The following is a 24,500-nucleotide window of genomic DNA, read 5'->3' as shown; positions in this document are numbered from 1 at the left end:
AGTAGTAATTTTTACTCAAGTTATGAACCAGTGTTACTTAAACAGAATTTCTAATGAATCGATTTGAACTTATTGAACTTGATTTGAACTTATTCAAGAAGTTTAGTATAAACAAATCTGCCAAAGAAAATTGTATAGTTTACACATTCTACAAGGTCTTATTAATTAGTGAACTACTTATGACTCTGGCAACACAGTTCAGTCCTAAGCTTATTTTAAACTCTATTAAGGTAAAATCCAGAGATAAATCCATAGTATTGGGTTTCTCAGATGCCTTAGAATTTTTTTTTTTTTATGGAAACCAGTAATGTTTATTAAGAATAACTCATAAAGTAAATGCATAGATAGTCACACGCAGTGTTTAGAATAATTATATGGCATATTTAGGAATAAATGATTTGACACAAAAACATTTCAATATAAATCAAAGTATCATGGAGCTACAACAGAATCATGTGTAAAGCTACTATACATAATCACAATAAAAACAAAAGGATTCCGAGTCTCATCAATGATTGCTTTTGTTTTAGGCAGTCACCGGTGATTGCCTCATCAGACTCCTTTCTGTCTCTGGTGCTAGGACAAACAGCTCCTGGAAACACAACACCTGTCCAGAGTCATGTTTCAGATGCCTTAGAATTAACTTAGAACAAGAAAAGACAAACTAATACTTTTTAAATGGACAAAAGAAAGTGTCAATACAAATAAAAATATTATAGAATTTAATCAAATCAAATATTAGAAACAATAGAGAGAACCCAAGCAGGCAGATCCTGATGGATGTCCTCAAATGCATATGATGAAGGATGCTGATCAAAAACTGCCAGTGTTAAGAAAAACGAGAGATTAAGTCAAATAAAGTAGAAATTGTTATTTCTGCTCCTCTTCTGTATTTATATTTCTTCCAAAGCTGGGAGAGATAATTAATAATGATCATACAAATTAAGACACTAAAAAGAGAGGGGAAAATGAAGAAAATAACCAAAATAGAGAACACAATAGGAAACATTAATAAGCTCATATATAAACAAACAATGAACAGGAAAAAAGAGAATTGCACAAAATTCAGAATTGGAAATATAAGCTTAAAAATTTTTTTTAATTATCCAAACATTGGGAAACAGAATCAAGTGATAGTCTTGGAACAAAGACTCTAATTGCAGTTGTTTTAGGATTACGGATACTCGGAAGACATTAAGAATGTAAACATTGTCCTGAAGGAGATAGCTTTTTTAAATTCCAGAATTGGCAAAATTGGTGGAATACAAAGACCCGCTTAGGACCTAGACAAGGAAAGAGCCCAAGATCTATGTGCTGCCAAACTGACAAATGAATGCTGCTTGGTATGGCTGGGTCCACTAATTTTGTTCTCAAGCTGCTGCCTGGCAATCCATTTTTCTCTCCCTGATCAACTATCCCATTTCCTACGATTGTTCCAAATTAACTTTTCTCAAGTTTCTTCCTTTTTGTCAGCAGAAAACATCATTACTGAATAAATAAGAGGCCATTAGTTCAAAATTTGCTCTTCTTCCATTTCATCCAAGAATCCTCACACCATCCCTTCCTGTCATTTGGGAGCTGGCCCATCTATAAACTATCCCTTTCCTCATATCCTAAAGCTCTTATAAACAGAATTCCATCAGTTCTTTTATCCCCTTATATCTATACTGTCCTAAATACTTTTTTAATAGCCAAATTCCTAGCAAAAACTGTTCATGTCCAATACTACTGTCTAAGGTTACTAATAAATTCTCTGGAGCTTCTCAGTCCTCCTTGATTAGCTTTTGACAGCTCCAATCATCCCCTCTTGTATGTCCATTCTCTCTGTGTCTCTTTCTCTAAAAATTTCCCTGTTCTTATTACCAACCTTTCCTGGATTCTTCTGGTTTTGGCCAAGGGTTTCTGTCTTGGATCTTTTCTTTCTCCCTTTATGCCCAGGTACTCATCTTAGCCATACCCTTATCTGTTCCAGCCAATTCTCACATTTATTCATCCATTCCTACCCTTTAGTTATTTCTGCTGGGATATCCTGTGAGCATGTTGAAATCATGTTCTCCTAATTGCTATCCTAGTCTCCTGAAGACACTCTAATGGAGACGAGTCAATATTAATTCATTTGCTTACCCCATAAATCCAATTATTTATCAATTTGATCATGTTTCTTGCATGTCTCCCATTGTCTCTCTCCTAAACACCCTGTTTGTTGTAAGTCCCTTGATCCCTTCAATCTTTCCTGTGGCTGCCATGTTTATTCCATGTTATTGCTCTTTACATCCCAGACACACTGGCCAACTCACTGGCCAAATCTTCTCCCACGTCCAAGTAATCCCAGTTTATCACCTGCCCAGCTCTGCTTCTTATAACCTGTTATTTTAGAGTTCAACTCAGATGTCACCAATAAGAACCATTTCCACTATCCCCAGGTTTAAAAACTCTTTCTTTAAATATTTTGTACTTTCTTATGCAAATGTTATGGTCTTACTCCCTTCCAATAGAAAGTAAATTCCTTAAAAGCAGATCTTGTTTTTCCATTTCATCTTTGTATCACAAATCTTACATATATAAAGGTGTTTAATAAATGTACATTTGAATTAGTCATTCAACAGTCATGTTCAACTCTCGATGACTCCATTTGGGGTTTTCTTGGCAAAGATACTGGAGTAGTTTGTAATTTTTTTTTCCAGCTATTAAGTTATGTGAGACCACATTTAAATACAAGCAGCAGAATGTTCCCGACTCCAGGTCCAGGCACTCAATTCACTGTGCCACCTATTGGCCCAAGGGAAAAAAATACATGGTGCCAAATTAGTGCATAAATTATTTAGCAAGGAATGGCAAGGAATTTAGCAGGTTGATTACAACTAATTTTCTCATGATGTAGAAATTGGAAATTTGCAAAAATAAGGAGTGTGGGCAAAGAGCTCCATAATTACCGGTTTAGGATGTTCTATATAGATGGTGGATTTTTAAAAACAATTCCACAGACTTTGAAAAGTTAACATAATAGTTTTTATAATTAAAAAAACTCCCAAAAAACTAGCAAACATTATGAAATACAGAAGGTATAATTTTGATGAAATTAAATAGGTTTTGCACAAAGCAAACCAAAGTAGCCAAGATTAGAAGGGAAGCAGAAAGTTGGGAAAATTTTTTATAACCAATTTCTGATAAAGGCCTCATTTCTAAAATAGAGAACTGACTCAAATTTATAATACAAGTCATTCCCCAAATGATCAGTGGTCAAAGGATATAAACTATTTTCAAATGAAGAAATGAAAATTATTTCGAAGTCATGAAAAAGTACTCCAAGTCACTATTGATTAGAGAAATACAAATTAAGACAATTTTGAGGGACCATCTCATATTTTCTCACATTGGCTAAGATGACAGGAAAAGGTAATGATAAATGTTGAAGGGCACGTGGGAAACTGGGACACCAATGCATTGTTTGTTGGTGGTGGTATGAACTGATCCAACTATTCTGGAGAGCAACTGGAATTATATCCAAAATATTGCTATACTATAGTAGTTTCACTACTGGGTCTATATCCTAAAGAGATGATAAAAGAGGGAAAAGGAGCCACATGCTCAAAAATGTTTGTGGCAGCCCTTTTTGTAGTGGCAAGAAACTGGACATTGAGTGGATGCCCATCAGTTGGGGAATGGCTGAATAAGTTATGGTATATGAATATGATGGAAGATTGTTATAAAAGAAATGATCAGCAAGATGGTTTCAGAAAAGTCTGGAGAGACTTATATGGCTTGATCCTAAGAGATACAAGCAGAACCAAGAGAACATTGTACACAACCACAAAATTATGTTATCAACTGTGATGGAGTTGGCTCTTCCCAATGAGGTGATTCCAATTAATTCCAATAGACTTGGGATGGAAAATGCCAGTCATCCTGAAAGAGAACTATGGAAACTGAATGTAGATGGGAAGTATTTCCATTTTCCCCCCTGCCTTTTGGTCCAATTTTTCTTGCACATGACAAATGTGGAAATCTGTATAAAAAGAAAAGTTATTATAAATATGAGAGCACTCAAAAGCCTAAAATGTTACACTTTAGGTGGTATTGTTTTTTAAAAATCAGATGCTATTTTAAATTGAGAGGCAAATACCCCCAAAAAAGGCAAATGGAACAGGGTAATTCCAAAGTGCAAGTCCCCTCTTTGATGAAGTCTTAAATGTCAAAGGATGTTTTAGAACTCAATCTTTCAAATTTTTATATTAAAAGAAATAAGCAAACATGTATCCTAGATGGAGTAATTAAAATGTTAAAACTTAAGATAAAATTTATTAAGAAAAATTTTATTCATAAGCCAACACAAAAGCTTAATCAGTTAGTGAAACTCATGTAAATCCTTATTCTATCTTGTTCCCCTCCTGTGGGAATAAATCATATTTATCAAGGGATGTAAAGTTTGCATGTATTTTTCTAATCCTGTGAAGTAAGCAGTGTAAGCAGATATTCCCATTTTTCATTTGAGGAGCCTGGGGTTCCGACTTGCTCAGGTTTACTTAGCTAATGAATTTCAGGTAGGATTCCAATGTCTTATGCCAAGATCAATACTTTCTCTCAAAGTCCTTTTTTCAAATCTGTAGTCGAGGTTCATAAAAATAAACGGTACTGGGGAATAGTTTGGGAGTATATTAACCAGTAGTTTCTGGAATTTAATATGGCTAAAGTTCAAACACATTGATCAGTGATGTTACCAGTGATGTGTTTAAGTGGCAGATTATCAATGTTTTTTAGCTTTTAAAAAGGGTCTAAATGTTTGTAGAAAGTGGACAGTGTTCTGACAACAAAAATTGGTAACTTAAGTCAGAGGGAACGAGATTTTCTTTATAAATTTTCCTCTAGATTTCAGGGAACTTAAGCATATACAGCGCAAGGACTTCACTCATTTCCCGTTTTCCAACTCCTTAGCCAACCTGACCTTCTGTTCCAGCTCCTTAACTGAAAATTCTGATTTTCCCCTTGATCTTCTCTCCTAATAGTAACGAGAGCTAAGAAAGTAGATGATCACTTCTTTAAATGAATTCAGAACTCGATTCTGTCACTCTATAAATTTGAGAGAATTGCTTCCTTTTTTCAGTCACCTCCCAGCCCATACAGCAAAAACCAAGAAGATAGTTCACATAGAACTTCCAAAACAGCTTTTCTTAGGGGAACAGCTTCAGAAAAGTTCATTTAACATGCTTTTTAAGGAAAGCATGGAGGGCAGCTTAAGGGAATAGTAGATTGATACACCACCAGCTCTGGAACTACTAAAACTGGCCTTAAAAAAACACTAGCTCTGTAATGCAGGCTAAATCACTTAACCCAGTTTGTCTTTAAAGAAAGCATAAGTTTTTAATCGTGGTTATTAAATTGACTTAGCCAATTTCTACCTAAAAGTCAGTTAATCCCCATTTTAACATGTTTAATATATTATGTGGGTTACAGAACAAATGGAGAAACAAAAAAGCCTTAATCTCCTTGGTTCAAAGTATAAAACTTTTCCTCCTTTTCAGAAATTATATATTAAGGTAATAGAGAAATGATCTGCTTAAAATAAACAGTAATATTAATAGTGCTCTATAAAAGGGAATAAATTGTGATTGTGAACTTGTATGCTAGTGGTCTATATAAAATTGTGTTTTTTTAAAATAGCAGTTTCTTAAGATTCAGTCCATATAGAAAAAAGAAGAGAAATGCAGCTTTTATATTACTGAACTTTATGTACAAAATCATTTGATTTCAAATAAACATTTAATGTAAAAACAAAGGTCCATTTCAACAACTCAACTTTTTTTCCCATTTTTTTAAACACATCTACTGTACCATTCAAATGCTGACCAGCTTACATGATTTCTTCAAAATCTCTTATCAAGGGTACATATAGAAAAGGCATCTTTTTATAAATAGAAACAAAGGGATTTTTTCAGCTTTTATTATAAGATGACATAAAAAGTTTACTCAACAGAAGTAATTTCATTACTATTTTTTGGGGGGATCACCAACTTTTGTGCAAACAATGCTAGCCTTCTTTTAAGCATTAAGAGCATAACTGCTTAAGAAATGACATAAGCAATAATTCTAGACCTACATCTCCCCTAAAATAATCTATTTTTTTTTTTTTTTTTACATATGTGCACAGCTTTAGCAAATTAAAGCCAGAGAGAAATGCTTGAGATTCACTATCCGGAGACATACTTTGAGTTACGAGAAAACTCATCACTCATCACTGGAGAGCTGACAACTCAAGAAATCTGTAATGAAAGCTGCAGTTTCCCTCTTTCCTATTTTTACACAAAAATCAGTGACTAAGAACTTAATACTGGATGACAAATCACATCCACACCATTAGTTAAATAGTCTCACAGTTAAACACATCTTAAAGACCAATCAAATCAGTATTTACATTTTATAAATTTCTGAAGACACCATTAGAAAGCTTTTATCTCCCTTTACTAAACAAAATAGGGAACTGCATCTGATGGTGGAGGAATGAAATAAAAAATTAAAAATACCTGTATTTACAGCAGCATTGTTCCTTTATAAATAAAGAATATGAAAATGCAATATCTTAAGGATAATAAAAAATTGAGGTGATGTCTCTCAACCACAGTGCCTGGAGTTGGAATAAAAACTCATTGGTGCTGACATTGTGCCAGTAGTGAAACAACTTCCTACTAGAGAAAATTCAACTGTAAATGTGTGCAACTAAAGAGTGAAACTGCTCTAATGAGCTTGTATGGAGTGAGGGACCTGCTGGGTAGCACACTCACATGTGGAACAACTTCTCTGTCGAACCTCAAAGGGAGTTCCTCCCTTCTTTCAAATTAGAATCTGTAAATTCTTCACTCAATATGCTATGATACAATACAAATGAGAAGATGGGATACCTGAATTTTCAAAGTGTAGTTACCTAATTTCAAAAGAAAAAAAATTAGCAAAACATTCATGTTTAAAAGAATACACTGGGTGAGCAATGCATCAAAGTTATCCACATAAAAACACATTGCCAGAAACAAAACCAAACAACTCAGCCTGGTTATTAGTTCATGTTATCAAAGGTGAAAAAGTCCAAGATCTTCTCAAACAGGCACAAGTCAATGAAGTGCTAGCTTATCTTTTTGAAAAGTAAAACTGAATTTGATGTACAACTATGTCCAAATTTGTGACTCTTCATTCAAAATTAATAAATGATTTCAAGAAGCAAGGATCAAGGTCAGACTGAAAATAGTAATGTGCATAATTCTGCCAAAAATTGGATGTCTAAATTGCTTAACAACTGAATCATATTCCAATTCCCATTCCCAATGTCTCACAATTACAAAGTAGGAAAACAAGTCACAAATGCAAAAAACTTATAATTTATATATGTAAGTTTTTTATATCAATTCAATAGATTTCATAAGACATTAATCGCTGAAGTTACAAAAAAAGCTTTTTATGAAGTATTGCTCTTCATGCTCAAACTGGAGAATATTGCAATGACATCACTACAACTGATATACACGTTATTACTTGCATAATGAAGCCAAGTGAACCCTGATACAATGTCTTTGTTGAAATCATTTACTTCATCTAATAGTGCCTGGTTGGAATCTATGATTTACAAAATAAAAGAGAAGAGAAGCTCTTCCAAGAGAGTGTATTCCCCAGAATGTTGCTCAGTGTTTGTCCATCACATGGGATTAGCATTGCCTTTCAGAGTTTTTGTTTCTTACTCTGTTTTGAAACCCCTGAGACCATATCGGCTTCTAAAATCCTCTCCTTTGGGTGAAGGTCACTATATCCGTTGGAGGTCCCATTTTGCTCTTCAGTTGTTTCTTCACTTGCTGGGAGGGCAGCTTCTCCTTTGTCTAATTTCTGCTGCATTTCCCGGAGCTTTGTAACTGCTTTGTCTATTGACATTATGCTAATGAGGTTAAAGTCATGCATGCTGACCAGGTGAAGCATGAAGTTTCGACAGAGATTCTTCTTAATGATTTTCTGTCCATAATTCTCTACAAACAGCATACAGGCATGATTCATTTGATTGTCAGCAATAAACCTGTGTAACAGAATCCAATTGGCAAGGTATCAGTACCATTTGTCCACTTTTTGAAAATTTTAAAGAGAATACACTGAAACAACTTTGAGTTTAAATGGTCTTTTTATCTCTTAGACTACTTAGACTTGAGTTAAATGTTTATAGAAATGCTATTAGTAGGAGAAGCATCACACCAGAATATAATTATGGCCACAAACAAGGATATATATATATATATATTTGCACAATCATTGTTTTCCTTCTGTCTGCATCATTTCCCTAATCCCCCCACGAAAATCTATTGCCCTACTTTTTTGCTGACTCTCATGACCTTGGCTATCATTAGTACACTGCTTCCCCAACATTTTTATTTCACCGCATACTCTGCGCTAAGTAAAAAGCAGTCTTCCCACTTCTGGATGGTTTGGTACTGAAGGTTGTGCTGCTAAAGGCAAGGGATGTATATGGGAGAAGTCTGGGAGCTTGGAATACACCAGCCTATAATTCAGAGTGGCAATGGGTGTGCCAGACAAATATACCTGGGAAATAGGAGAGACCTGTGATAATTTCAGAGGGGAAAGTGCTACAGTTGAAGTAGCAGGAAAAGCTTAATGGTATGAAGTAGCTGGTCTTTGAGCTAGCTGACCATCAGAGTAATTAGTGGTGCCAAGGGGCAGAGATTAGGCATTGCTTCCATGTTGGGGCAGAAAGGGAAAGGGGGAAATTTTTCTAAGGAAAGATAAGAAAGATAGAGCATTACTTGTGAGGAAGGGCAAGAAAGCTGGAAGGGAGGCAAAGATTACCGAAAGTTGTGAAGCATCTGAATGCCAGACTTTTTAAATATTTGGTCTTAGGGGTAACAGGAAGCCACTGAAATTTACTAAGGAAGGAAATCACATGATCAAACCTATACCTTAGGAAAAACAATTTTTGGTAACTGTGTTGAAGATGGAAGAAAAGCTGTAGGATTGTGGCAGACACAACAATTAGGAGGGTGTCTCAATATTTCATGCAAGAAAAATAGGAATACATGAGAGTCATTGTTAGAAAAGAGAGAAAGCTTTGGGGAAGCCCTAAGAAAGCTTCTAAGCAACTTATTGCTACCTCATGATACATGTGACATGAAATACTTTTGTCATATTAAATTGAGTAACTATAGAATTTAAAGTTTTCAGATACATTTCCATCCTGTGGAATTAGTTGCCTTTTTGTTTGTTTCTTCTGTATCTAGATCCATAGGATCACAAAACCATAAATCCAAAACAGGAAAGGGAATAAACACTTATTAAGCACCTCCTATATGCCAAGCACTTTAGACTATTATCTTTGTTCCTCACAACAATCCTGTGAGGTAAATGCTGTTATCAACCTCCCTCCCCCACTTCACAGCTGAGTAAACAGAAACAGAAAGAGATAAAGTGATTTGATCAGGGTCACACAGCCAATGTGTCTGAAGCAGGATTTGAGATGTCAGCTCTTTCTAACTCCAGGAACCCTAGGCTACTACAAGTCTAACAACTAATTTTTCAGATAAAGTAAAGGAGCCAAGGTCAAATGTGAGTTAAGCCTTAGAGAAATTTTTAAAAATCAAGTATAACTACACTCATAACATATGCACCAGAATACCAGCAAATGGATTTAAGAATTAATGTATGTAAATGATTTCAAAAATAACCCACCCATGCTTCATGACATGTAGATTCCATAATTTCATCACTTCTTTCTCTCCTTCATTAACGTCAGAAAATTCTTCAATTTGCTAAAAGTAAATGTGAAAAATTAAATCAAAGATAAAATACTAGGGGAGAGGGATGCAGCCCAGTGCAGATGATATGTTTGTAAAGATCTCTCATTTTGATTACTTTAAATTTAACTCATTTATACTAACACAATTCAGACAAAATGAATTATATTTATAAATACTAACATATAAATAATAAGTATATTTGTAAATACCCTATTAGTATCAAAGAAGTCAAAATACTCCTCTCCCCGTTATCCTCCCCCCCCCGCCCCGATTATACAACTTAAGTTTGCACAGAAAGACACTAATTCTTTTAAAATTAATTCATCAACCTAATCAAAATCTACTTAATACTACCTTCAGGTTTACCAAGTTGATATAAAAGTGAAAACAGCACCAAATGAATTACACTATTAAAACTTGCCTATATCAACAATACACACATGGTATTCCAAAATCTTAGTGCAGCTTTAACCTTTAAAAGCTTAAACACAGAGCAGCTTAATAGTTCTTGGAACACAATCCCTTGTATACCATGTCTAAATGGAAGCACCCAATTTTTCAAAGTCAAAGTAACTACTTTTTTGCCCTAAGGTGGTAAAGTGGTAGGTGCATCAAGACCTCTCCTGTCTAATTTGTGTGGAACAAACGATCAATTACTCAATCCTGCAATTACCCAAACTGCAATGACATGAGCTAGTTTTTTATGAACCACCAAAAAAAAAAAAAAAAAAAGTTTATGCCCAATTTTTAAGGGATAATATTAAAACTGAAAATTACAGTAATTGTTTTTTCTCTTAGCCATTCAGGATCCTTTTCATCTTCACTATCTACTTCCATTTCTTGAGGTCGGAGTGGTAAACAAGTGTCGCTGTGGAAATAGAGTCGATTGTGTCCACTGCTGTATGTTCGTTGCTGTTCTACTTCTCCATCTTCAGATTCAAGAAATTCAGACATACTTGCTTTTGTACGTTTTGGTCTGTTGAAATAAGCATAAAAACTAAGTAAGAATGATCTCAGATAGCTATTAGCACAATAGGAGCACATAACAAAACCGAATGCAAAAATAACCACTAATGAGCCAATTATGTGCACCTCATGCAATATCAAAAAATCTTTTTCATCTATATTCTACAGCTTTTAGATCAAAGACATTCAAGATAATTCCACAGAGAAATGATTCCAGAAACAGAAATGACAGAGGATGGCAAAGGTAAGATGAGCTAGGTGGAAGAGAAATTAAAAAGATGAATGTTCTGGTACCTAAATCTACAATCAACCACAAAAAACCTTCAGGGGAAAATTTTTTATAATAGAGTGCAGTTGAAAGCATGTTTAATTTCCCTTCATTTTGAGCTGGGCATACAGACTAGTGTGAGTCTCATGTTAATGTTCACCTCCAGTTAGGATTCAAAAACAAAACCAATTGCATTGAAACAGGATTTTAGAGATAGGAGGGACCTTGAAGGTAATTTAGTTCAACATGCTTATTTTTCAGGATGAAGTTACAAGTAAAAAGAAGTGAAATTATTTGGACAATTTCACAAAAATTAGGTGATAATGGTAGAGAGATGATACACATAATTCTCTGTTTTTCAATCTACTATACTGAATTCTTTGCATTTCCTATTCATATCCTATCCACAATCTTCCCAAGACAACTCACATAGATGTGTAGTAATAGTAGAGACAAATTTTAACCAAGGTAGAGTTCTAGAAACAATAGAATTTAGAACAATGATGGTCTGAGGTTCAAATAAAAGACAGCTTTAAAAAGGTGAAAAATCTGTGTAGTTGTTATGGAGGGTAGGTCACAAAGAAGGCCCTCAGTTCCTAAAACTTAGCTATTATTAACATTGTAGCTAACAGACCTGGTCCCATCCAATGTATTTATCCTTCATTTAAATTTTCACATTTATTTTTAGCAAACTGAAGAATTTTCTGATGTTAATTAAGGAGAAAAAGAAATGATAAAATTATGGAATCTACAGGTCATGAATTTTGCAAAGAAACAATAACATTTGCAAATTTGGAGACAGCTAGATGTTACAGTGGATAGAGTGCTGCCAGGAAGTCAGGAGGATCAGAGTTCAAATGCAGCCTCAGATATTAAAACTTACTAGCTGCGTAACCCTAAGCAAGTCATTTAACCACAATTGTCTCACCAAAAACCATTTGCAAATTTGAATTGCAAAATATAATAAAAATTGGTACTTCTAGCAATATTCTATTTCCTCCAACAAGACCAATTAGAAATAAGATGTCAAGCATTTGCTGTTTGATCTTTTAACCTACCTACATACAAGAATGTGTGTGATCGGTGTTCTCTTTACCGGTCCATTACGACTAAAGGCAAAACCAGGCTGACGATGAATATCCTGAGGATTCCCTGCATAGGAGCCATCATAACACTCATTGATAGAAACATCTATTCTAGCACCTTTTGGATGATACTGTAACAACAAATAGCAAACCCATTAGTTAAAAAACTTGCCATGTCACTAATTCTAAAATTAATGTGACCAAAAATAAAATTTCCCTCTTTAATGATCATTTGGCACACAGTCACCAGTCATGTAGATGCTATAATAATGAATACTTATTCTTACCTCCTTCTCACTAAATGCAACACAACATCTATCTTTCAATTCCAAAATATAACAAATAAGAATTTGTATTCAGTTGTGATTGGGGGGTTGGTAAGAGAAGTAAATTACTTAGGTAACATAAAATAGACTCCACAACCTAATTAACACAATCCATTTTTCAATGTTTAGAAACAAATTATTATATACATAATTATAATATATTTGGCAATCTAAATGTAGAAACTATTTCTGAACAAAGGATGAAAACAGGTTCAAAAAAAAAAAATCTTAGTTTTTAATTTCCTTATTCCACTTATCACATTTTACATTAGGACAGCTAGATTGGTACAGAGGACAGTGTTTGCTGGGCCTGGAAATAGGAAGATTCATTTTCCTAAATTTAAATCTGGCCTCAAATACTCCCTGTGTTACCTTGGGCAAATAACTTAACCCTGTTTATTGCAGTTCCTCATCTGTCAAATGAGCTGGAAAACACAATGGCCAACTGTTCTAGCAACTTTGTAAAAAAAAAATAATAATAATAATAAAAAAAGAAAAAAAGAAAAAAAAATAAAATCCCAAATGCAAAGAGTTCAATACAACTAAACCACAAGTTTTTTCACATGCATATTGTTTATTTTATTGAAAACTAAAAAAAAAGCTTACTTACTACATAATTGAAGATAAATCTGCTGTGACAGAGTTTAAGATGTTTGAGTAAACTATAAAGCTTGCGGCAATTCAATGTGCACCAAGGGCAATGCAAGTCATCTCTGGCTTCAGTTTGTTGTCTTGTATTGTTGTTATAAAGGAACTGGAAAATGGGCAAGTGCAAACTTAGTATATTTTAAAATAATTGACTGCATTGTCCCTATCTCTATAAAGAAAATAATCTAAATAAAACTTTAAAAATCTATTTAAATCATGATGAGGGTACAAAACATTTCCCTCCTTCTATCTTTCTCCCTAAAAAAAAAAAAAAAAAGAAAGAAAGAAAAAGAAAAAGAAAAGAAAAAATAGAAAAAAAGACAAAAAACTTTTATCTTTGCAAAGAAGCATTGTCAGGTTTGGCTTACCTGGTAAAATATTCGTAACTTTTGTCTGGGTTCATTTAAAATATCCTTTTCTTTTCTTGCTTGAAGGTCCGTAGATAACGATTCTTTCACAGCTGAAAATTGATTAATTCTAGTTTATGAAAATATTATGGATCAATAAAGAAACATCATGAAATAATTAGATGCCCAAAGTACTGTAATAACTTTGCTTTTATTTAATTCCTCATGTCAACATAATTTAAATAGGTATTTTTCACTGACTTTTAAGATGCTCCTTTAGTTCTAAATCTATTATCCTATGAATAAATTATAATAAAATAAAAGGGGAATGAAAACTGCATGCTGGGAATGTTAAGTAAAATGATTAAGCCTGAATTTAAACAGCTAAAAAAAAAAAATGATCGCCTTTATTATGGAAGCACAGGATTAATACATGGAATGTTGCAGACTATCATGAATTAAAGATTTCTTGATTTGCTCAACAATTTCAAAAAATTACTTGGGTAATGGTGGTATGGAGATGTTTGAAATGTCATAGTTTTAAGTCCTGCCTCTTACATGTTTACTTATGTGGTGATTCAAGGCAATTCCAATGACTTGAGATGGAAAATGCCATCCACATCCAGAGGGAGAACTATGGAGACTTAATTGTGGATCAAAACATAGTATTTTCACCTTTTTTTGGTTGCTGTTTGCTTTTTTTAATTTTCTCTGGTTTTTTCTCCCTTTTGGTCTATTCTTTCTCACACAGCATGGTAAATATGAAAATGTTTAAAAGAGTTTCACATAGTAAACCTATATCAGTTTGCTTGCTGTCTTGGGGAAGAGGGGATGTAAAAATGGATGGGAGAAACCTAAAAGTCTTACATAAATGAAAACTATCTTTGCATGTGTTTGGGAAAAAATAAAATACTATTTATTATAAAAGTAGGGAGGAAAAAAGAAATATTTTCTTACCTATAGTCTGAGGGGGTTTTACAGAACCAGGCTTATTTTCTTGAGGGAGACTCTCTGAATTTCTGGTTGCAAGAGGTTTTGCTATAGGAGCTGTAGATTTATCATTGGTGTCTCCTGTCCAACGAAGAGTGAACTGCAAAGTAGGTCCCTGAGAAAATGTTTCAAATGGAGGTAGCCTCTAAAAAAGAAAAAAAAATATTAAGATTGATGCTAAATAATGTCCAAGTATTGTTCAAATTCATATGTGTGTCTATAAACATAAAATTACCAGTCCTTCCTTCTGGCCTCAAATAGTTTTTCCAGCATTCAAGTTTGTTCTAGCTATTCTTTCCTGATATGCTTCAATACTTGCTTGTTTTCTTTTCTTTCCAAATAACCTTCATATGACCTTCTGTCCCTCATAGTTACAGCCAAATTGAATGAATGCATCATATGCTTCTAATAATATGAATGACAGCTTTTAAATTAAGAGGTTTTGTACTTGCCTTCCTCTTAAAGATACCGTCTACTTCCATCTATATACATTGCTAGAGCTTAGCACACAGGGTCTTGAACATAATTATCTTACATCCTATGTCTTTCATTTTTTTTTCAATGACTTTGCTTCCTTTCCCCTACCCCAATAATGAGGGAGAACTCTTATTCTGTTGGAAAATTCCTCAAAAGCCAATGTATATGAAGTGTAAAACCAATTTTATCCAGTTCCCTAAGTTATATGGACAGTTGAGTTCACCATGAATTTATTTCAATGCTTATTTCTCTTACAAAAACAAACTGCCTTCCCTTCTCCATAGTTTGCTATATATTTTATCAGAAATTTAACCAAAGACAACTATTTTTTGACTTTTTTTCCTTCAAATTCTATACTAGAAATAAAAAATCTGGTCAATTTTACATTGCTCATCATTCCTAAAGCCACAAGCTTTACCTAAATTTTATTGCTTCTTAAATAATTACTGCAACATCTGCCATACAGATTCAGCAATGGGCCTATTTGAAAGGGACAGGAGACTGCTGAACATTTCTGAACAGCAAAGACATGATTTGAATAGAGAAGCTAACACTAGGAAGCTGATCAAGGCCATTGTCCTCTATACCTACATATTTGTAAATAAACGTATTTCCAATAAGACTATTACTGCTAGAGAAGATTTAAAGTTCTAGTTGGATAAAAAAAATGAAAACAAATCAAGAGGTTAATAGGGCAGTCTAGACTGAGGGTCAGTGTTAGCACCAATCATTTCTATAAATTATCTTAAAAGTTTACATGAATGTGTTGTCCTAATTTACAAATTACAAACCCAATTCCCTGAGAATTTATTCACAGAATTTCTATTACTAATGCTTTCAAGTTCTAATTGATAAACAGTTCAAGTATTAAAATGGGATCCATGAAGTATTAAGAGAATCAGAGAAAGGACTCCACAATTTAAAATGACTTCTCTATGGAAGACTTTTGAAACGCTATGGACGGAAACCACAATGGATGAGGGGGACAGATAATTTTTCATACAATACATATTCACAAAGAATGCTCACACAATTGTAACTACATACTTTCCCATCAAGAATTGTTTCCCACGTTGCTCTTTTCTTACTGATTGGACATTCTTCCATTTCCTGCATGGCTACTTCATATTCTCCATCTAGAAGTTGCAAGCGCCTATTAGGTAAACACACTTTGAATTAAGTTCTGTTCATTATTTGGCAAGCATAGATTTTTGTAATATAAAAAACACTTCAAAAGCAAATGCTTATACAAATAAATCAGAAAGCACATCATTCTTTAATTGAATTTTGAAATACTTATATTACATGTGAATATATGGACAGCTCCATTTTCACAAAATTACACTTATTTATAAAGTATAGGCAAGTAATTTACTTGCTCCAGTTTGTTCAGCTCTATAGAGAGAAAAGTTTTTATTACCTTTCTAAAGGTTCTTCCCTTCTATAACATTCTACAATTATCACAAATAGATAATATATTTATATATTAATTTTAACTGAAATTATAAATAAAATGCTATCAATGAAATCCTATTAGCTTATAATAACAAGCTAACAAAAATATTGGTTCCTTTTGTAGACTTGACTTACTAATAAGATTCAATAACTTTAACAACAAATATATTTGATATAAAATATGACAGAGTTAACAAAATTTCAATTATTTTGAAATACAAAAACTTGACTTAGGAACACCAAAAATTAAAATGAAAAATCACAGCACAATACTGATAAGGAAGCATACTACCCACCCTCCTCTTGATAAAAAGAATGGACTCAAGATATAGAATCAGATATGCAATTCTGGGTATGGCAGAAATATGGATATTTTGTTTAACTATGATAATTTATTTGCAGAAAGGAATATTTGGATATACATGTAAAAATATTTTCTAATTCATGAATAAATCTGGTTAACATTTATGAAGCACCTCAATTCACTATGTTAAGAATTATGCATACAAAAACAAGCCCTGCCTTCAAAAAGATTTCATTTTCCTAGGGAACACATTATGAATCAAGTTTATACAGATGAATGCCATAAAAGATAAGTTTTATTTGGATTTTAATACTTCAGAATGGAAGCCTTTATCTCCCTTTTTGATCTACTTCAAAAGCAGTCTAAGGGTTAATCAACTTTCCAAAATAAAAACTGAGGAAACATAGTTGCTCCCTGTCATCATCATCCATAAAGGTAAGCAATAACTCTGAACATGCCACATTAGCATGTGAAATCATGTTTAGGGTTCCTAAAGGGAACACCTGGAGCTATTTGCCAACCTTCGCTCAGTTGCCTCTGTAAATTAAATGTCTATCATTTCCCCTTGGTTAGCAGTAAATGATAACAACTGCCCAAACTGGAAACTAAATCTTAAATGAAAACAAGCAGCTCACCCTCAAGCTGAAAAAATAGTCATATGATTTAGAACAAAAATCTCCAGTATCAGAATAATTTTTCAGGTAATTTCAACAAATTCTGTTAGTATTCAATCAGTCCACAATTGGAGAGCCATAATGGACAAGACATCTGCAAGAGTAGCTAACAAAAATCCTGGAAATTTATACTTAGTATATCACTCATCTTCCTGGTACTCAAAGAGTTATATTGGTAAGACAAAAAGTCAAAACATATCTTGTGTTATCCCAAGTACTCAATTCCATATTATATGAACAGAGTCAAAGAAAGTGATTTTAAATCTAATGATTCACAAAATTTAATACTAATGACAACTGTGTTGGCATTTTTAACTATCCAGTGTATTAGGGGAACTTCATTTTCACTTCAAGTTCTATTACCTGTTTTTATCAAATACAGTCATTTGTGCTACAAAAGTCTTTTCCCCATCTTCACGATTTGAAGAGTTTCGTTTTCTTCTGGCTGGAAGTTCTTCATTGACATCTAAATTTGAAAAGCATTTTTCTCATAATTCAAATATGCAGAACAGGTGACTAAGCCAAAAGTAAAATTTGAAAGCAAAGGTTCTCTTAGCAATAAAACGTGGAGAAATACATCTTTAAAAAAACCAAACAAAAATTTATAAACTCTTCAGTAATATTATTTACTACATGAACTTTGCTGGAAAAATGAACAATTTTCACTGACAAAGATATTTTGGGGTAATGGGACAAAAAAAAAAAAATACTCCAAGCATAAAAGTTTGAAATTTATATTTCTCAAGGAAAAAAAATAAATTTCCCAAGTAAAAAAACTTTATAACACTGTAAAGGTTCTGTCATACTAGACTATTATTACATGCATACACATATTACAAAAAAATTTAAGTATAATCCAAGCAGCTGTTTTCCCCATTATATGCACAATTTTAAATTGTTATCTCCCATCCCATCCCACCCCACCCCGCGGCAATTGGGGTTAAATGACTTGCCCAGGGTCACACAGCTAGAAAGTGTTAAGTATCTGGGGCCAAATTTGAACTTGGGTCCTTCTAACTTCAGGGCCACTGCGCCACCTAGCTGCCCCAATAATTCTTACTTTTTAAGAGAATGAGATCAATTTTCCCAGACAGAAAGTACATTCTGTGTTTCTATGACAGAATCTGACAAGTTATAATTACCTATATTTTCATTGGTTTCTCCATTAATCATTCCATTAAACTCTCTTCTTCCTGGACGAGTTACTCTAAATAGTAATGAGTAAGACTTCACCATATGGCTATTACTAGGTTCAAATTCATTACTTGAAACAGCAAGGGATGGACAGTTTCCTGGTTTTGTTTGGTTGAGGTCTGGATTCAAAGGCACCTGCTTTTTACCTGTAGGAACTTGCCTTATTGGACAACTTACATCCTACAACCAAGAAAAAAAATGAAATAGTAAATTAAAAAATCTTCTACAATTTGTCAAGATGAGTTCATTTATAATACCACTTTGAAAGTTGTCTATACTCTGCTTCTGATTTATCTCTTTTCATTCCTTCAAAATCAGCTGTTTAATACTCACAGCTTTTCTCTATCCTATTTGTTTCTTTTTATTTGACACTGCTGACCATCATTCTCTCCTCTCAAAGGCACTATCCTAGCAATCTGATCACATACCCTAAGTATTGGTGTTTCCTAGGACTAAGTCCTGAGTCCCTCTTCTCTCTCTGAAACAAATTTGGCTCCCATAAGCTTAACTTTCATCTCTACACAGATAACCCTCACCTACATCTACACATAGTAGACTAATCCTTTCCTTCAAAGTTTTAGTCCCAAATCACCAAGTGTCTATTAGGTATTACAAACTGGACTTCTTAAGGGTCATCTTTAACTAAATATCAAACTGAACTCATCTTTCTCCTTTAAATTTCCACTTTCCCAGACTTCCTTATTTTTGCTGATTGCAAATCAGATATTAGAAGGTTGGCAATGCTATCTCAGCATTATGCCATTCAATTCCATCTCCAATACCTTCCAAATTCAATCAAGTACCAAATCTTGCACTTTTTGTCTTTTAACATTTTACAAATCACATAGCTACCACCTGAACAAGCCTTTATCACTTCAACTAGATATTATTATTAGCCTCCTAATTGTTTTCCCTCAGCTCAAGGTACTCACCAATCCAGGCACATTGCTATCCAAATTTCCTTAAGGGCAGATCTGATATGTTTTTTCCACTCAACAACTAAACTGGTTTTTTACTATTTGGTTCCAACCCATCTTACGCCTCTCCTTACTCAGATCTGGAACACATTCTCACCTTCTGTGTCAGTTTCTTTTCTCTCACAACAAATATGGATATAAGTTTAAAAGAATTGCATGTATTTAACCTATTATCAGAGTGCTTGCTTTCTTGAGGATGTAAAAGAGGCAGGAAGAAAAATTTGGATCACAAAGTTTTACAAAAATGGATGTTGAACACTACCTTAACATGTATTTACATGTAGTAAAATACTATTGGAAAAATTAACAACAAAAACAGAATACAAAGATACAGTGACCTATGGCTTTCCCTCTTTTCTTCAACTGCTAGTGCTCTCCCTATTCAAATTACCTAATGTTTAAGACTATATGTTTCTTGTTGCATCCATAAATTCAGTGTGGTAAGAATTGTTTCTCTTGCAGAGTATGAGGAATTTGCTTTCTTACTCTCAACCATAATGACAAATATGGCACATAACTAAATAAAATGAGCAAAAGAAATTTAGCCATATAATGGAAATGTTGGTGACTATCTGAAGCAAAATGTACTGAACACATTTTCAACTCATTTATTGAGGACATTTTCTTACTTCAAGTCTATTGCCTATGGTATATTTTTCTGCTGCTCAGAAGCCATTAAATATAGGTGTGAAAGTAGTTCCCAATAAGTGTTTCACATTTTTTTCCTCCCTCCCTTTTTACACCCTCTCCTCTAGACAACAAGTATCCAATATGTAAAACATGTGTAATTATTCTATACATATTTCCATAATTATTACACTGCACAAGAAAAATCAGATAAAAAAGGAAAAAAATGAGAAAGAAAATAAAATGCAAGCAAAGAACAACAAAGAGTGAAAATGCTGTTATGCTCCCCACAGTCCTCTCTCTGGATGTAGATGGATCTCTCCATCACAAGTCCATTGGAACTGGTTTAAATCATCTCACTGTGGAAGAAAGCTACTTCTATCATTGATCATCATATACTCTTGTTGCCATGTATAATGATCTCCTGGTTCTGCTCACTTCCCTTAGCATCAGTTCATGTAAGTCTCTCCAGATCTCTCTGAAATCATCCTGCTAGTCATTTCTTATAGAACAATAATATTCCATAACATTCATATACCATAACTTATTCAGCCATTCCCCAAATGATGGGCATCCTCTCAGTTTCCAATTCTCAAGGGCTGATTCTAAGACAACAATATACAATATAGCTTGGGGAACAAAAATGTCCTACTGTCTATGGTCAGATCATCTACAGATTCTTTCATGGATAAATTAGGGTACAGATTATGATGCTGTGGAGAAGATCAATCAGAGGTAAGTACAACAGCCAGCACTACCAACCTACTTATAATTAGTGATTCAGCTCAGTCTGGCCCCAGCTAGGAGTCAGCTCTCAACCGTAGAGTGGAGCCAGGGGGAAAGCTTCCTGAATGAGGGGCATGGCAGCTCTAGCAAAAGTTCCTAGGGATAGCTGCCAAGGTCCTACAGTCTCCCTTGAGCCAAGTAGGCAGAACTACTGTCAGGGCAGCAGCGAGGGCACTGGTAGCAACTGCAGCTAACATCCATAGGGGACAGCAGGTGTGGCACTAATGTAGCTATGGTACAAGTGCAAAGGTAAGAACTTGTGGGTCACGGGTATGACCATGGTAGAATAGACAGTGTGGGCAGATATGACCAGGATGGCTTTAGACATTTAGGGACTCCAACACATGGAGTCACACCATGGCTTTGAACATTGTCTTGTTCAGGGCTACTACAGATTACTTGAAGCAAATGGGCCTTAAAAACTATCAAGAAAACAAGATTTCCTATGATCAACTTGTACACAGAAAGACAAGCACAGGGAAAGTTCAGAGTAAAATCTCATTTATGGCAAAGAATTTTATGGGAATACCAACATTCATCCCTATATCCAATATGAACTATCTATTTTAAAATTTTTTAAAAAAATAACTTTTTATTTACAAGTTATATGTATGGGTAATTTTACAGCATTGACAATTGCTAAACCTTTTGTTCCAATTTTCCCCCTCCCCCAAATGGCAGGATGATCAATATATGTTAAATATGTTAAAGTATAAATAAAATAAAAATAAGTATATATGTCCAAACTGTTATTTTGCTGAACAAAAAGAATCGGACTCTGAAATATTGTACAATTACCTGTGAAGGAAATCAAAAATACAGGCGGGCAAAAATCTAGGTATTGGGAATTCAAAGTAATGGTCAATATGAACTATCTTTAGAGAAATGTGGACAAGCACATTGTTAAGACATCCAACCTTGATGAAATAGGAAAGTAACTGGAGAGAAGTCCTGAAGTGGTAATGAATATAAAAAAGCTAGCAGAGTGGAAGCCAAAGACTGTTGGGGCTCCTGATGGAAGCTTTTGCCAGCCAAGGTGGACTACAGGGATTAAAAAGTCAGATAGGAAAGATTTATTTGCCTTGCCCAGGTGCTCTGGATCAGCTTTCTTTCTAGATCCAAAGTTGAGCCCATTTTATTGTAACTTCCTCTCTCCCCACCTTTAGTTGTCTATTTGTAAACCATGCTTCCAGCTCTTATTAAATGTCATTACATCATGTTGTTTCTCAATTAATATTGTGAATCAGTAAGCCTACATATTTATAGCTGATGTTTTTATGAAATGTAAAAAACAATTTGAAATGAAAGAAATGAAAATTCAGTGTCAAGTGAAGGAGACAGAATCAAATAGGCTGTTTGATCCCCTTGTAAAAATCCAAACAGGCCGATTTACAGTTACAATAATCAAATCCATGTAGGTCCTTACAAAACAGTTGCACTTGTCTTTTAAATGATGCATTCTTATTGATGGCCCCCATCACCTTGCCAGTGGGTACTCTGCCATAACCACTCATCCAACACTACACCTACAGTTGACAGCAGCAATGCTGCCACTAAACCTTATCTTCCTCATCTCTGTGCTGAAATTTTTCTTGTCCAAAAATTTTCTGTCTTTTGGTCATGAATAAAGGGGGATGGGGAAGAAAAGGGAAAAGGAATTGCAATCCACATAAGAAAAAGAAGTAACCAGAAACCTTGCAACATATAATCTTCAATCTTGTTTCTTGATAGCTTAAGGTTAGTTACTTCCTCTATGAAGCCTTTTTCTACTATCAAAGCACAAAGGTATCTCTAGGGGCATCTCTTTTCCCTTAATTAGTGCTTTTTCAAGAACTCTCCTTTATCTTTTTATGATATTTACCTCTAGAATTGGTACATTTAGATCTTATTCCTGTGGGCACACTTACCTCCCAAATTAAGTTATAAAGATTTTATAATTCTTGGTTTCCTTGAGGACTAGCACAGAATGTAATGCTCACAGTAACGTTTCACTAAAACAGAATAATTTTATGCATTACCTTCCGTTTTTTGTGGCAAACTTTCACGAGTAGAACTTCCAACGTAACAGAATTTTGTTCATTCTCTGAGTTTTGTGATGGCTTATCTAAATAGAAAAATCAACAGGTTAAATTATTTTACCTATGACTTTTCAAATATTTACAAGTTCAAACCTTCAGAAAAATCTTTACAAATTAAGTTAACTTAAATACTTTTCCTTAAAATTAAACTTTCCTACTAGAATGACAAACACAGAACACAAGGCCTGCTGGCTCTAATATCAAAAAGCTCTCAACCTTCAGGCAATTTTCTCAGATAAGAAGTTGCAGCTACTTTGTCAATGTGCCACAAGGTAAGCCATTTCCTATAGGTTGTTTCCTAAACAATTCTAGAGTACCCTGCAAACTTCCTTTTTATCAACAAAACAAAACAAAAAAATAGGTGAATAACATATATATGATGGATATTGTATTGCTTGTCTTCTCAATGGATATGGAAGACAGGAGAATTTGAAACTGAAAATTAGTAACCACAAAATAAATAAATAAATAAAAAGGAGAAAAGAAAAGAAAAAAAAAAAAAAAAAGAAAGAAAGAAAGAAAGCAAGAAAAGAAAAGATTTTTGGACCCGAAAAAAAGTTTAATGTTTTAATCTATATAAATTTCAAGTTTTAACATTTACTTAACTATGGATACAAAGTTAGCATTAAATGTAAATCCTTAGAAACAAGTTAAAAACATCTTTGAAAGATAAAAGACAAATAATCTATTACCTATAGAGCCTCTTTAAATTTTCATCTCATATCTAAACCTCTCCTCTAAGTAGAGTTGTGCAGAAAACTTGACCTCTGCTTGACTCATGCCTGACGCCTTTTCATAAGCCTCTCCTCAACCTTTTTGTCAATAAAAGTGCAGTGAGTGTGATGTGGTACTTCAGAATAGAATTTTTCTAAATTGTGACTTAGAGCATCTTCCCACATCTTTAATTTCTTTTCCAGAAAACTGCCCATTCACATCTTTTGACCATTTATCAGTTCACAAATGGCTCTTATTCTGTTACTGCTAAAGCCGTGTGCTTTTCCTTTTTTCTTCTTTTGGACTCTTGATATTCTTTTATAACTTTTTGTTTCTCCTATTGAATTTTATTATTTTTTCTTCTAGCTTTATAAAGTAATTCTTTGGCAGTTTGATTTGTATGGCACTAAGTAACGTAATTTAGATGGCAATTACTATTTGTAAAACTATTAAAATGTTTTGATCTTCTCTTGCATAGTGTTTTTTGTTTTCTTTTCCTAATATTGAATCAGCCCCTCATTCCTGGTGTAAAGTCAGTCTGGTCATAATCTATGATTTTCTTGATGTATTACTGTAATCTCTGCTACTATTTAGACTTATTCTTTAAGGAAACTGGTCTAATAGTTTTTCCTTCTGCTTTAACTCTTTCTGGTTTAGGTATCATAATTGTGTCTTGAAAGAAATTTGGTAGGATTTTTAAATTTCTTTTTTTGAAAATTTATTAGAGTTCACCTGTAAATCCATCTAGTTTTGGATTTTTTTCCCCTTAGAAACTGGGAACTTTCAATATAGCTTTTCAACCATATTTAAC

At 33.8% G+C, this 24,500-nt stretch overlaps 1 protein-coding gene across 1 annotated transcript in view; it reads right to left on the bottom strand.

Annotated features, from left to right (window-relative positions):
- Positions 1 to 281: 281 nt before the first annotated feature.
- SUZ12 (SUZ12 polycomb repressive complex 2 subunit) overlaps positions 282 to 24,500 on the bottom strand; it is a 42,406-nt gene continuing 18,187 nt past the window's right edge. Inside the window, exons 6-16 of the mRNA XM_051992376.1 lie at positions 22,916 to 23,001; positions 18,456 to 18,687; positions 17,677 to 17,779; positions 15,928 to 16,033; positions 14,371 to 14,548; positions 13,435 to 13,526; positions 13,029 to 13,172; positions 12,066 to 12,223; positions 10,551 to 10,749; positions 9,706 to 9,785; positions 282 to 8,047 (exon numbers count right to left, since the gene is read on the bottom strand). Of these exons, the coding sequence (XP_051848336.1) occupies positions 7,702 to 8,047; positions 9,706 to 9,785; positions 10,551 to 10,749; positions 12,066 to 12,223; positions 13,029 to 13,172; positions 13,435 to 13,526; positions 14,371 to 14,548; positions 15,928 to 16,033; positions 17,677 to 17,779; positions 18,456 to 18,687; positions 22,916 to 23,001 (1,724 nt within the window). The 3' untranslated portion in view covers positions 282 to 7,701. The remainder of the gene's footprint in view (positions 8,048 to 9,705; positions 9,786 to 10,550; positions 10,750 to 12,065; positions 12,224 to 13,028; positions 13,173 to 13,434; positions 13,527 to 14,370; positions 14,549 to 15,927; positions 16,034 to 17,676; positions 17,780 to 18,455; positions 18,688 to 22,915; positions 23,002 to 24,500) is intronic.

Source organism: Antechinus flavipes, chromosome 4 (genome assembly GCF_016432865.1).
Source record: "Antechinus flavipes isolate AdamAnt ecotype Samford, QLD, Australia chromosome 4, AdamAnt_v2, whole genome shotgun sequence".
Classification (NCBI taxonomy): domain Eukaryota; kingdom Metazoa; phylum Chordata; class Mammalia; order Dasyuromorphia; family Dasyuridae; genus Antechinus; species Antechinus flavipes.
The sequence above is the reverse complement of the archived record's forward strand: the minus strand, read 5'-3'. Positions and strand labels throughout refer to the sequence as shown.